At 43.6% G+C, this 13,923-nt stretch overlaps 1 protein-coding gene and 1 long non-coding RNA gene across 2 annotated transcripts in view; one reads left to right on the forward strand and one right to left on the reverse strand.

The window, feature by feature from the left end:
* Nucleotides 1-7,377, forward strand: part of LOC110489363 (fibronectin type III domain-containing protein 5b-like) — a 35,660-nt gene extending 28,283 nt beyond the window's left edge. Inside the window, exons 5-6 of the mRNA XM_036971173.2 lie at nucleotides 4,162-4,361; nucleotides 4,652-7,377. Coding sequence (XP_036827068.1) covers nucleotides 4,162-4,301 — 140 coding nt within the window. The 3' untranslated portion in view covers nucleotides 4,302-4,361; nucleotides 4,652-7,377. The remainder of the gene's footprint in view (nucleotides 1-4,161; nucleotides 4,362-4,651) is intronic.
* The window catches only part of LOC149970189 (uncharacterized), a 363,175-nt gene that overhangs the window by 25,364 nt on the left and 323,888 nt on the right, over nucleotides 1-13,923 (reverse strand). The gene's annotated exons all lie outside the window — the stretch shown is intronic.

Here is a 13,923-nt window from a genome sequence, read left to right on the forward strand (position 1 = left end):
TTAACGGCAACACAAACAACCACAACACAACCACAACACAGCCACAACACAACCACAACACAACCACAACACAGCCACAACACAACCACAACACAACCACAACACAACCACAACTCAACTGCAACACAATCATAAACAACCATAACACAATCATAATTTTGATGAACCCCAGGAAGAGTAGCTGCTGCCTTGACAGGAACTAATGGGGTTCCATAATAAACCCCAGGAAGAGTAGCTGCTACCTTGGCAGGAACTAATGGGGTTCCATAATAAACCCCAGGAAGGATAGCTGCTGCCTTGGCAGGAACTAATGGGGTTCCATAATAAACCCCAGGAAGGATAGCTGCTGCCTTGGCAGGAACTAATGGGGTTCCATAATAAACCCCAGGAAGGATAGCTGCTGCTTTGGCAGGAACTAATGGGGTTCCATAATAAACCCCAGGAAGAGTAGCTGCTGCCTTGGCAGGAACTAATGGGGATCCATAATAAATCCCAGGAAGGATAGCTGCTGCCTTGGCAGGAACTAATGGGGTTCCATAATAAACCCCAGGAAGAGTAGCTGCTGCCTTAGCAGGAACTAATGGGGATCCATAATAAACCCCAGGAAGAGTAGCTGCTGTCTTAGCAGGAACTAATGGGGTTCCATAATAAACCCCAGGAAGAGTAGCTGCTGCCTTGGCAGGACCTAATGGGGATCCATAATAAACCCCAGGAAGAGTAGCTGCTGCCTTAGCAGGAACTAATGGGGATCCATAATAAACCCCAGGAAGAGTAGCTGCTGCCTTAGCAGGAACTAATGGGGTTCCATAATAAACCCCAGGAAGAGTAGCTGCTGCCTTAGCAGGAACTAATGGAGATCCATAATAAACCCCAGGAAGAATAGCTGCTGCCTTAGCAGGAACTAATGGGGTTCCATAATAAACCCCAGGAAGAGTAGCTGCTGCCTTAGCAGGAACTAATGGGGTTCCATAATAAACCCCAGGAAGAGTAGCTGCTGCCTTGGCAACAGGAACTAATGGGGATCCATAATAAACCCCAGGAAGGATAGCTGCTGCCTTGGCAACAGGAACTAATGGGGATCCATAATAAACCCCAGGAAGGATAGCTGCTGCCTTGGCAACAGGAACTAATGGGGATCCATAATAAACCCCAGGAAGGATAGCTGCTGCCTTGGCAACAGGAACTAATGGGGATCCATAATAAACCCCAGGAAGGATAGCTGCTGCCTTGGCAACAGGAACTAATGGGGTTCCATAATAAATACAAATACAAAACAGAACCATAACACACATATTTACTTTGTTGTTGATTGAAACATGTACTTAGATATGTGTTTTCATTAGTTGAATCAATTAGATCCTGCCCATTTCCAGCTCATTTCCAGCTTTAAAATGTATTTTTATTTGACCTTTATTTAACCAGGTAGTGAAAAAGATAAAACAAAAGAGAAGTAAACATTACAACATTACAGTAAACATTAAAACATTACAGTAAACATTACAGTAAACATTAAAACATTACAGTAAACATTACAACATTACAGTAAACATTACAGTAAACATTACAACATATATACAGTGTTATAACGATCTACAAATAGTTAAAGTACAAAAGGGGAAATAAATAAACATAAATATGGTTTGTATTTTTAATGGTGTTTGTTCGTCACTGGTTGCCCCTTTTCTTGTGGCAACAGGTCACAAATCTTGCTGCGGTGATGGCACACTGTGGTATTTCACCCAATAGACATGGGAGTTTATCAAAATTGGATTTGTTTTCCAATTCTTTGTGGGTCTTTGTAATCTGAGGGAAACTCTAATATGGTCATACATTTGGCAGGTTAGGAAGTGCAACTCAGTTTCCACCTCATTTTATGGGCAGTGTGCACACTTCTCTTGAGAGCCAAATCTGCCTTCAGCGGTCTCTCTCAATAGCAAGGCTATGCTCACTGATTCTGTCAAAGCTTTCCTTAATTTAGGTCAGTCACAATGGTCAGGTATTCTGCCACTGTCTACTCTCTGATTAGGGACAAATAGCATTCTAGTTTGCTCTGTTTTTTTGGTAAATTCTTGCCCATGTGTCAAGTAATTATCTTTTTGTTTTCTCATGATTTGGTTGGGTCTAATTGTGTTGCTGTCCTGGGGCTCTGTGAGGTCTGTTTGCGTTTGTGAAAAGAGCCCCAGGACCAGCTTGCTTAGGGGACTCTTCTCTAAGTTAATTTCTCTGTAGGTGATGGCTTTGTTATGGAAGGTTTGGAAATGACTTGATTTTTAGTGGGTGTAGAATTTAACGTCTCTTTTCTGGATTTTGATAATTAGCGGGTATCGGCCTAATTCTACTCTGCATGCATTATTTGGTGTTTTACGTTGTACACGGAGGATTCTTTGCAGAATTCTGCATGCAAAGTCTCAATTTGGTGTTTGTCCCATTTTGTGAATTCTTGGTCGGTGAGCGGACCCCAGACCTCACAACCATAAAGGGCCATTTTTATTTATTTTATTTCACCTTTATTTAAATAGTGGCGAAATAATTACAATAAAAATTTCCAACTCATCTTTCCAAAATATTCAGCCTAGTTAGCTGGCTAACTCCTGGATCCTGCTTTGTAGTGTACCCCTCGGTTTCATCTACACACTCTGCTATGAATGCATACAGCCGACTCTCTGTCTGAATCCCTGTTACTCACACATGGAGAGTACTATGCCTCTAGTACACTGAAGAGGATACTAGTCTTGCTCTCTCTCCCTCTCTTTCTCTCTCTGTATTTATCTCAGTTAAATTCAAAGGGCTTTATTGGCATGGGAAACATATGTTTACATTGCCAAGGCAAGTTTTTAAAATGTATTTTTATTTGACCTTTTTTAAATAGGCAATAGTGGCGAAATAATTACAATAAAGCAATTCAACACTGGAGTGATAGATGTACAGACGATGAATGTGCAAGTAGAGATACTGGGGTGCAAAGGAGCAAGATAAATACAATAAATAACAGTATGGGGATGAGGTAGTTGGATGGGATATTTACAGATGGGCTATGTACAAGTGCAGTGATCTGTGAGCTGCTCTGACAGCTGGTGCTTAAAGTTAGTGAGGGAGATATGAGTCTCCAGCTTCAGTGATTTTTTGCAGTTCGTTCCAGTCATTGGCAGCAGAGAACTGGAAGGAAAGGTGGCCAAAGGTAGAATTGGCTTTGGGGGCGACCAGTGAAATATACCTGCTGGAGTGCGTGCTACGGGTGGGTGCTGCTATGGTGACCAGTGAGCTGAGATAAGGCAGAGCTTTACCTCGCAGAAACTTATAGATGACCTGGAGCCAGTGGGTTTGGCGACGAATATGAAGCGAGGGCCAGCCAACGAGAGCGTACAGGTCGCAGTGGTGGGTAGTATATGGGGCTTAGGTGACAAAACGGATGGCACTGTGATAGACTGCATCCAATGGGTTATATAACTGATTTGTATTTCTGGTCCTGGCAACTGGATCTTTTTTTAGAACTTTTTTTGTCTTACTGAGATTTACTGTCAAGGCTGAGGTCTGGCAGAATCTTGAGGTTGAGGCCGGGTGCTGCAGACTGTTCTAGTGCCCTCGCCAATTTGTTGATAAATATGTTGAAGAGGGTGGGGCTCAAGCTGCATCCCTGTCTCACCCCAGGGCCCTGTGGAAAGAAATGTGTGTTTTTGGCCAATTTTAACTGCACACTTGTTGTTTGGGTACATGGATTTCATAATGTCGTATGTTTATCCCCCATCACCGCTTTCAATCCATTTGTGTAGCAGAATATGTGGTCTGTCGTACAGTAATTTCGTAAAGAGATAATTTGACATTTGCTCAGTACATTGTTTTCACTGAGGAAATGTAAGAGGCTGCTTTTAATGATAATGCAGAGGATTTTTCCCAAGGTTGCTGTTTATGCATATCCCACGGTAGTTATTGGGGTGAAATTTGAGATGGAACAGGCAGTTTTGTGGCTTGGGGTGATCCGTCCTTGGTTCCAAATATTCGGGAAGATTCCAGAGCTGAGGATGATGTTAAAGAGTTTTGCCAATTTAAGGTCTGTATATTTTATCTTTTCATTTAGGATACCATCTTTCTCTCCCCCTCTCTCCCTCTATCCGTCCCTCCATCCCCTACTCTCTCACTCTTCTCTCCCTCCCTCCCTCTCAGGTGTGATCCTCCTGTTCTGTCGTCAGTATGACATCATCAAAGACAACGAACCCAACAACAACAAGGACAAAGCCAAGACCTCGTCCGAATGCAGTACGCCCGAACACCCACAGGGAGGCCTACTGCGTAGCAACCTCTGAAACCAGCCCCCACAGTCCACTCAGCTATATGGCAATAACTAATCCGATTCCTTAGGACAGGTGAGACGACACAGCCAACCAGAACCCTCACACCTAGGGCTCGATCCAGATTCTTCATACTTACGTGTTTACTTGCACACGGCCATGAATTTAACAAATGATAGAGATTCCCTCCAGCTAATTCTTACACAAATCCATGACGGATTGTGCGAGTGCACACTTTGAGAAAAGTGTGGAGAATCGGGACACAGTCCTTGCTATCCTCAAAACCCTTCACCACCAAATAGTGAAGTCTGAATGCTTTTCATAACAACCTGACCTGTCTATTTCTAATTGTTCCTCACACACAGATCCCGAGACCAACAGAAGCCATTCTCAAACTCCCCTTCTTGCAAACAACAGAAACAGACCGGGACTAATACTAAGACCAGAATGTAACCCAGGACCCATTGATAAAGCCACGACCAGAGTCAGACAACAACAACAAAAAAAAAACAGTTGTCTTTGAAGCAAACAGAACTTGTTCATTGCCACACTCTTTTGAATTCGGGGAGCCCCTGGATCCTGGAAACTGTGTGGCCAATTGATTGAAAATGGCCGACAATGGATCCAAAAAGGTCATTCTCTTGAACCTGGATCACTAACTGTCTGAATGACAGTATGCACCATCCATTTGGAAACATTTGAAAACGTTGGCACATATTGAACATGACCCCTGGTTTCAGAGTAGCATGACTGACATCCATGAGGATGGGATGTGTTTGTTTGGTTCCAAGCGAGAGGCCGTGCATGTCGTCCGCAACATGACGATCACCACGACGGTGATGATGAGCTCTCCAGCTCCGAGCTAAGACTCCTACACCATTCAGCACCTCAAAGACTACAGCATAAACCCCGCCCAGGAACCCAGCTCAGCCAATCACAACAGCCCAGCCCACTGTGGACCACAATCACCCACCATCCAGAGTGGGGAACCTGAATAGGTGAAGTTATCCCTAGTAGACTGGACACATGATATTTTTAATCACGCTTCTTCTACTTTCTGATATAAAGTAGTTCATTGTATCCGCTGTGGAGCCAGGTTTCATAATATTACCATATGTCCCAACTGCTTGCCGTAGTTTTGAAGTAATCACACAAAAAACAGGCCATATTTCAGGGCATTTTTCACCCTGCCAGCTCCTATTAGTTCTATTGAGCACCGTGGCACCAACTCACCTCCAGAACATTCTATTCCCAGCATAACGATCTATGTCACAATGCCTGTTTTGCTATTGTTGGCACTGAGACCTGCCCACGTTGCTGGTAGTTAACAACAACAAAAATGACTCATGGAACTCTGAGGTCGTCCCATTGTTTACTATAGGGATATGTGGGTATGTCGGTGTATTTTGCCAAATATCTCACAATATGTATATTTAGATTTTTTCGAAAAGGACACCATTTTAAACATTAGAATCTCCTCTTTCTAATTATGTAAGGCTGGGTAGCGTACTCCGTAGTCATCAAACACTAGCCCCCAAATTACCTTTTGACCTTGGAACGCTGGTATATTTCGCCAAATATCTCGCAATGTGTATATTTAGATTTTTTTCAAGTCGGACACCATTTTAATCACGATAATCTCCTCTATCTAATTGGTTGGGTCTAATTGTGTTGCTGTCCTGGGGCTCTGTGGGGTGTGTTTGTGAACAGAGCCCCAGGACCAGCTTGCTTTAGGGGACTCTTCTCCAGGTTCATCTCTATGTAGGTGATGGCTTTGTTATGGAAGGTGTCGGCCTAATTCTGCTCTGCATGCATTATTTGGTGTTTTACGTTGTACACAGAGGATATTTTTTGCAGAATTCTGCATGCGTGATCTCAATTTGGTGTTTGTCCGATTTTGTGAATTCTTGGTTGGTGAGCGGACCCCAGACCTCACAACCATAAAGGGCAATGGGCTCTATGACTGATTCAAGTATTTTTAGCCAGATCCTAATTGGTATGTTGAATTTTATGTTCCTTTTGATGGCATAGAAGGCACATCTTGGCTTGTCTCTCAGATCATTCACAGCTTTGTGGAAGTTATCTGTGGCACTGATGTTTAGGCCGAGGTATGTATAGTTTTTTGTGTGCTCTAGGGAAACGGTGTCCAGATGGAATTTGTATTTGTGTTCCTGGCAACTGGACCTTTTTTGGAACACCATTATTTTACTGTCCCAATCTGACAGAATCTGTGCAGAAGATCTAGGTGCTGCTGTAGGCTCTACTTGGTTGGGGACAGAAGCACCAGATCATCAGCAAACAGTAGACATTTGACTTCAGATCATAGTAGCATTCTCTCTTTCTCTCTCTCTCACGCTCTCTCTTTCCATATGTCTCTCTCCCCCTCTATATCTCAGTTGAATTCAAAGGGCTTTATTGGCATGGGAAACATATGTTAACATTTCTCTCTCCCCCACCCCTCTCTCTCTCTGTCTGTCTCTGCATGACCATGCTCAGCAGCAGCTCAAAGTGAAAATCACATACAGTATTATAGTGAGAGAATGGGAGGGGGAGAGATGCTGTAGATGCCTGAGAAAGAGAGCGAGAGCAAGAGAGAGCGAGAGCAAGAGAGAGAGCGAGCGAGAGAGAGAGAGAGAGCGAGAGCAAGAGAGAGAGCGAGCGAGAGAGAGAGAGCGAGAGAGAGAGAGAGAGAGCAAGAGAGAGAGAGAGAGAGCGCGAGCGAGAGAGAGAGAGAGAGAGCAAGAGAGAGAGAGAGAGCGAGAACAAGAGAGAGAGCGAGCAAGAGAGAGAGAGAGAGCGAGAGCAAGAGAGAGAGCAAGCGAGAGAGAGAGAGAGAGAGCGCAAGAGAGAGAGAGAGCGAGAGAGAGAGAGACCCTTACTCCTAGATACTTGTTGTGATCTGTTCACGGAGTTAATGATGAGTTCATGTTTTATGTAAAACCATCAAGTGTGTGTTGAAGCATTTTGACGTCTATAACACACAACTTTCATGAGGTTATACTATTTCTATGAAAATAATATACATGAAATAACTGTCAAATTATCTATTCAAACACAATAAAATAATACATATCTGATATTTTCAATCACAGTGGTTTAGATGTTGTTTTATCTACAGTGGGTTTGTTGATGAGCAAGGACTGTCTGTCTGTCTGTCTGTCTGTCTGACTGACTGACTGACTGACTGACTCCCCATATTTGTTCTGTTGTTTCTCTACAGTGAGATAACCAGCTTTGTTGACTGTGAGGGGAACATATTGGGAACAGTGCATATTGGGTATCCATCACCTTGCATCCATCACCACACCATAAAACATGTCTCCCCCTGAGTGCTCAATGGAACCAAAAGCTGAAATTAGCTTTACTGTATAGCGAGGCAGAAGTGCAGATTTCACTGAGGCACCCTGGGATACACTGAGACACACTAAGAGACACTGGGCCATACTGGGGGACACTGAAACATACTAAGACACACTGGGAGACACTGAAACACACTAAAACACACTGGGGCACACACTGTGGGACACTTAGACACTGAAACACACACTGGGGCACACACTGTGGGACACTTAGACACTGAAACACACACTGGGGGACACTGAAACACACTAAGACACACTGGGGCATACTGGGAGACAGACACACTAAGACACACTGGGACACACACTGGGGGACATTGAGACACACTAAGACACACTGGGGCACACTAAGACACTGGGGCACACTAAGACACTGAAACACACTGAAACACACACTGGGGCACACACTGTGGGACACTGGGGCATACTGGGAGACACTGAGACACACTAAGACACACTGAAACACACACTGGGGCACACACTGTGGGACACTGGGGCATACTGGGAGACACTGAGACACACTAAGACACACTGAAACACACTGACACACACTGAAACACACTAAGACACACTGGGGCATTCTGAGACACACTGAAACACACTGACACACTGGGGGACACTGCTTGGCACACACCCACCCAGATTGGCACACACCCACCCATAGTGGTATCATACTGCATGACATCAAGCCCCTGAGATTACGCAGTTCACTTCAAATTAACATGGGACACAAGTGATAATGGAACATCTCAATGACACTGATCAAAATGAAGACTTTCACAAAATATGAAAATAATGTTTATATATTGGCTTCAAATGAAGCAACAACAATCCTTGGAATGTTTCCAGATATCTATGAAATATGACGTATAATTAATTCCAATATAAGTGAAATATTTTTCCTTCCAACAAATAGTATGTCTAACAGCCGCTGTTCTGTGTTTGAATGGTGTGGTAGTACCCTCAATACAGAATGGTGTGGTAGTACCCTCAATACAGAATGGTGTGGGAGTACCCTCAATACAGAATGGGGTGGTAGTACCCTCAATACAGAATGGTGTGGTGGTACCCTCAATACAGAATGGTGTGGTAGTACCCTCAATACAGAATGGTGTGGTAGTACCCTCAATACAGAATGGTGTGGTGGTACCCTCAATACAGAATGGTGTGGTAGTACCCTCAATACAGAATGATGTGGTAGTACCCTCAATACAGAATGGTGTGGTAGTACCCTCAATACAGAATGGTGTGGTAGTACCCTCAATACAGAATGGTGTGGTAGTACCCTCAATACAGAATGGTGTGGTAGTACCCTCAATACAGAATGGTGTGGTAGTACCCTCAATACAGAATGGTGTGGTAGTACCCTCAATACAGAATGGTGTGGTAGTACCCTCAATACAGAATGGTGTGGTAGTACCCTCAATACAGAATGGTGTGGTAGTACCCTCAATACAGAATGATGTGGTAGTACCCTCAATACAGAATGGTGTGGTAGTACCCTCAATACAGAATGGTGTGGTAGTACCCTCAATACAGAATGGTGTGGTAGTACCCTCAATACAGAATGGTGTGGTAGTACCCTCAATACAGAATGGTGTGGTAGTACCCTCAATACAGAATGGTGTGGTAGTACCCTCAATACAGAATGGTGTGGTAGTACCCTCAATACAGAATGGTGTGGTAGTACCCTCAATACAGAATGGTGTGGTAGTACCCTCAATACAGAATGGTGTGGTAGTACCCTCAATACAGAATGGTGTGGTAGTACCCTCAATACAGAATGGTGTGGTAGTACCCTCAATACAGAATGATGTGGTAGTACCCTCAATACAGAATGATGTGGTAGTACCCTCAATACAGAATGGTGTGGTAGTACCCTCAATACAGAATGGTGTGGTAGTACCCTCAATACAGAATGGTGTGGTAGTACCCTCAATACAGAATGGTGTGGTAGTACCCTCAATACAGAATGGTGTGGTAGTACCCTCAATACAGAATGATGTGGTAGTACCCTCAATACAGAATGATGTGGTAGTACCCTCAATACAGAATGGTGTGGTAGTACCCTCAATACAGAATGGTGTGGTAGTACCCTCAATACAGAATGGTGTGGTAGTACCCTCAATACAGAATGGTGTGGTAGTAACCTCAATACAGAATGGTGTGGTAGTACCCTCAATACAGAATGATGTGGTAGTACCCTCAATACAGAATGATGTGGTAGTACCCTCAATACAGAATGGTGTGGTAGTACCCTCAATACAGAATGGTGTGGTAGTACCCTCAATACAGAATGGTGTGGTAGTACCCTCAATACAGAATGGTGTGGTAGTACCCTCAATACAGAATGGTGTGGTAGTACCCTCAATACAGAATGGTGTGGTAGTACCCTCAATACAGAATGGTGTGGTAGTACCCTCAATACAGAATGGTGTGGTAGTACCCTCAATACAGAATGATGTGGTAGTACCCTCAATACAGAATGGTGTGGTAGTACCCTCAATACAGAATGGTGTGGTAGTACCCTCAATACAGAATGGTGTGGTAGTACCCTCAATACAGAATGGTGTGGTAGTACCCTCAATAGAGAATGGTGTGGTAGTACCCTCAATACAGAATGGTGTGGTAGTACCCTCAATACAGAATGGTGTGGTAGTACCCTCAATACAGAATGGTGTGGTAGTACCCTCAATACAGAATGATGTGGTAGTACCCTCAATACAGAATGGTTTGGTAGTACCCTCAATACAGAATGGTGTGTTAGTACCCTCAATACAGAATGATGTGGTAGTACCCTCAATACAGAATGGTGTGGTAGTACCCTCAATACAGAATGGTGTGGTAGTACCCTCAATACAGAATGGTGTGGTAGTACCCTCAATACAGAATGGTGTGGTAGTACCCTCAATACAGAATGGTGTGGTAGTACCCTCAATACAGAATGGTGTGGTAGTACCCTCAATACAGAATGATGTGGTAGTACCCTCAATACAGAATGGTGTGGTAGTACCCTCAATACAGAATGGTGTGGTAGTACCCTCAATACAGAATGATGTGGTAGTACCCTCAATACAGAATGGTGTGGTAGTACCCTCAATACAGAATGGTGTGGTAGTACCCTCAATACAGAATGGTGTGGTAGTACCCTCAATACAGAATGGTGTGGTAGTACCCTCAATACAGAATGATGTGGTAGTACCCTCAATACAGAATGGTGTGGTAGTACCCTCAATACAGAATGGTGTTGTAGTACCCTCAATATAGAATGATGTGGTAGTACCCTCAATACAGAATGGTGTGGTAGTACCCTCAATACAGAATGATGTGGTAGTACCCTCAATACAGAATGGTGTGGTAGTACCCTCAATACAGAATGGTGTGGTAGTACCCTCAATACAGAATGGTGTGGTAGTACCCTCAATACAGAATGGTGTGGTAGTACCCTCAATACAGAATGGTGTGGTAGTACCCTCAATACAGAATGGTGTGGTAGTACCCTCAATACAGAATGGTGTGGTAGTACCCTCAATACAGAATGGTGTGGGCGTAACCCTCAATACAGAATGGTGTGGTAGTACCCTCAATACAGAATGGTGTGGTAGTACCCTCAATACAGAATGGTGTGGTAGTACCCTCAATACAGAATGATGTGGTAGTACCCTCAATACAGAATGGTGTGGGCATAACCCTCAATAAAGAATGGTGTGGGCGTAACCCTCAATACAGAATGATGTGGTAGTACCCTCAACACAGAATGGTGTGGTAGTAACCTCAATACAGAATGGTGTGGTAGTACCCTCAATACAGAATGGTGTGGTAGTACCCTCAATACAGAATGGTGTGGTAGTACCCTCAATACAGAATGGTGTGGTAGTAACCTCAATACAGAATGGTGTGGTAGTACCCTCAATACAGAATGGTGTGGTAGTACCCTCAATACAGAATGGTGTGGTAGTACCCTCAATACAGAATGGTGTGGTAGTACCCTCAATACAGAATGGTGTGGGCGTAACCCTCAATACAGAATGGTGTGGTAGTACCCTCAATACAGAATGGTGTGGTAGTACCCTCAATACAGAATGGTGTGGTAGTACCCTCAATACAGAATGGTGTGGTGGTACCCTCAATACAGAATGGTGTGGTAGTACCCTCAATACAGAATGGTGTGGTAGTACCCTCAATACAGAATGATGTGGTAGTACCCTCAATACAGAATGGTGTGGTAGTACCCTCAATACAGAATGATGTGGTAGTACCCTCAATACAGAATGGTGTGGTAGTACCCTCAATACAGAATGGTGTGGTAGTACTCTCAATACAGAATGGTGTGGTAGTACCCTCAATACAGAATGGTGTGGTAGTACCCTCAATACAGAATGGTGTGGTAGTACCCTCAATACAGAATGGTGTGGTAGTACCCTCAATACAGAATGGTGTGGGCGTAACCCTCAATACAGAATGGTGTGGTAGTACCCTCAATACAGAATGGTGTGGTAGTACCCTCAATACAGAATGGTGTGGTAGTACCCTCAATACAGAATGATGTGGTAGTACCCTCAATACAGAATGGTGTGGTAGTACCCTCAATACAGAATGATGTGGTAGTACCCTCAATACAGAATGGTGTGGTAGTACCCTCAATACAGAATGATGTGGTAGTACCCTCAATACAGAATGGTGTGGTAGTACCCTCAATACAGAATGGTGTGGTAGTACCCTCAATAAAGAATGGTGTGGGCGTAACCCTCAATACAGAATGGTGTGGTAGTAACCTCAATACAGAATGGTGTGGTAGTACCCTCAATACAGAATGGTGTGGTAGTACCCTCAATACAGAATGGTGTGGTAGTACCCTCAATACAGAATGGTGTGGGCGTAACCCTCAATACAGAATGGTGTGGTAGTACCCTCAATACAGAATGGTGTGGGCGTAACCCTCAATACAGAATGGTTTGGTAGTAACCTCAATACAGAATGGTGTGGTAGTACCCTCAATACAGAATGGTGTGGTAGTACCCTCAATACAGAATGGTGTGGTAGTACCCTCAATACAGAATGGTGTGGTAGTACCCTCAATACAGAATGGTGTGGTAGTAACCTCAATACAGAATGGTGTGGTAGTACCCTCAATACAGAATGGTGTGGTAGTACCCTCAATACAGAATGGTGTGGTAGTACCCTCAATACAGAATGGTGTGTGCGTAACCCTCAATACAGAATGGTGTGGGCATAACCCTCAATACAGAATGGTGTGGTAGTAACCTCAATACAGAATGGTGTGGGCGTATACCGGTCAATAAAAATCTGAATGGCATGTAAACAGCTGATTGGCCGGCTCAGCCAATGAGCCAATAAGATGTCTCGGACAAAAACATGACATCATCCTCCATGAGGAAATAGCAAGCATTTTATAATGGTCTGTTTGAGATCAAGTTTGAGTTGGGGTTTTTAAGTGTTTTTTTCTCAAATGTGTCCTTTGGCCACAAATACAGATGTACGATCATAATTTGAGCCAATTTACTACGGCAGGAAAATATGAATTATCTTGTGGATAATATTTCAGGGACATTTTTGTAGGGGAAAATCATATCTGAAATTTTAAAGTGGAAGTTACAAACTTCAGAATCCTTTTTAAACCTCAAATACACTACAAAGTTTTACATTTCCTGCATTGCGGAGAAGTTCTACTGCAACGCGGTGATCAAATTAAGATCCTACATCTGTATACGACGAGTCAACAACATTATTTTGGTATGAGATAACAGATGAAGTGTTTTTAAAATGTGACATTTCAATGGACAGTTACTTTAAAATGTCAAGGAAGGAAAAGCTCAATATTCTCGGCCTGTCTGTCACTCACGTGGAGATCAGACATGGCATCAGTGAGACTTCTCTAAGCCTGTCTGTCACTCACGTGGAGATCAGACATGGCATCAGTGAGACTTCTCTAAGCCTGTCTGTCACTCACGTGGAGATCAGACATGGCATCAGTGAGACTTCTCTAAGCCTGTCTGTCACTCACGTGGAGATCAGACATGGCATCAGTGAGACTTCTCTAAGCCTGTGTTGCTTTCATTCCTCTGTCTGCTCCATCGGGTCTAACAACCTCTTTCAATCCCCTCTTTCTCCTCTCTCCATCATTTCACCATGCAGCCCTATGTTGTCCGAACGTCTAGGGGAAGGAGCCGTGTCAAATCAATGATGTTTCATTCCATCATCTCACTCACTCAATACGTTCTACATGAAGAGCATTTTTACCATTGCATTAGATAGGA

The sequence above is a fragment of the Oncorhynchus mykiss genome, chromosome 30 (genome assembly GCF_057628025.1).
Source record: "Oncorhynchus mykiss isolate SJ-2025 chromosome 30, ASM5762802v1, whole genome shotgun sequence".
Classification (NCBI taxonomy): Eukaryota; Metazoa; Chordata; class Actinopteri; order Salmoniformes; family Salmonidae; genus Oncorhynchus; species Oncorhynchus mykiss.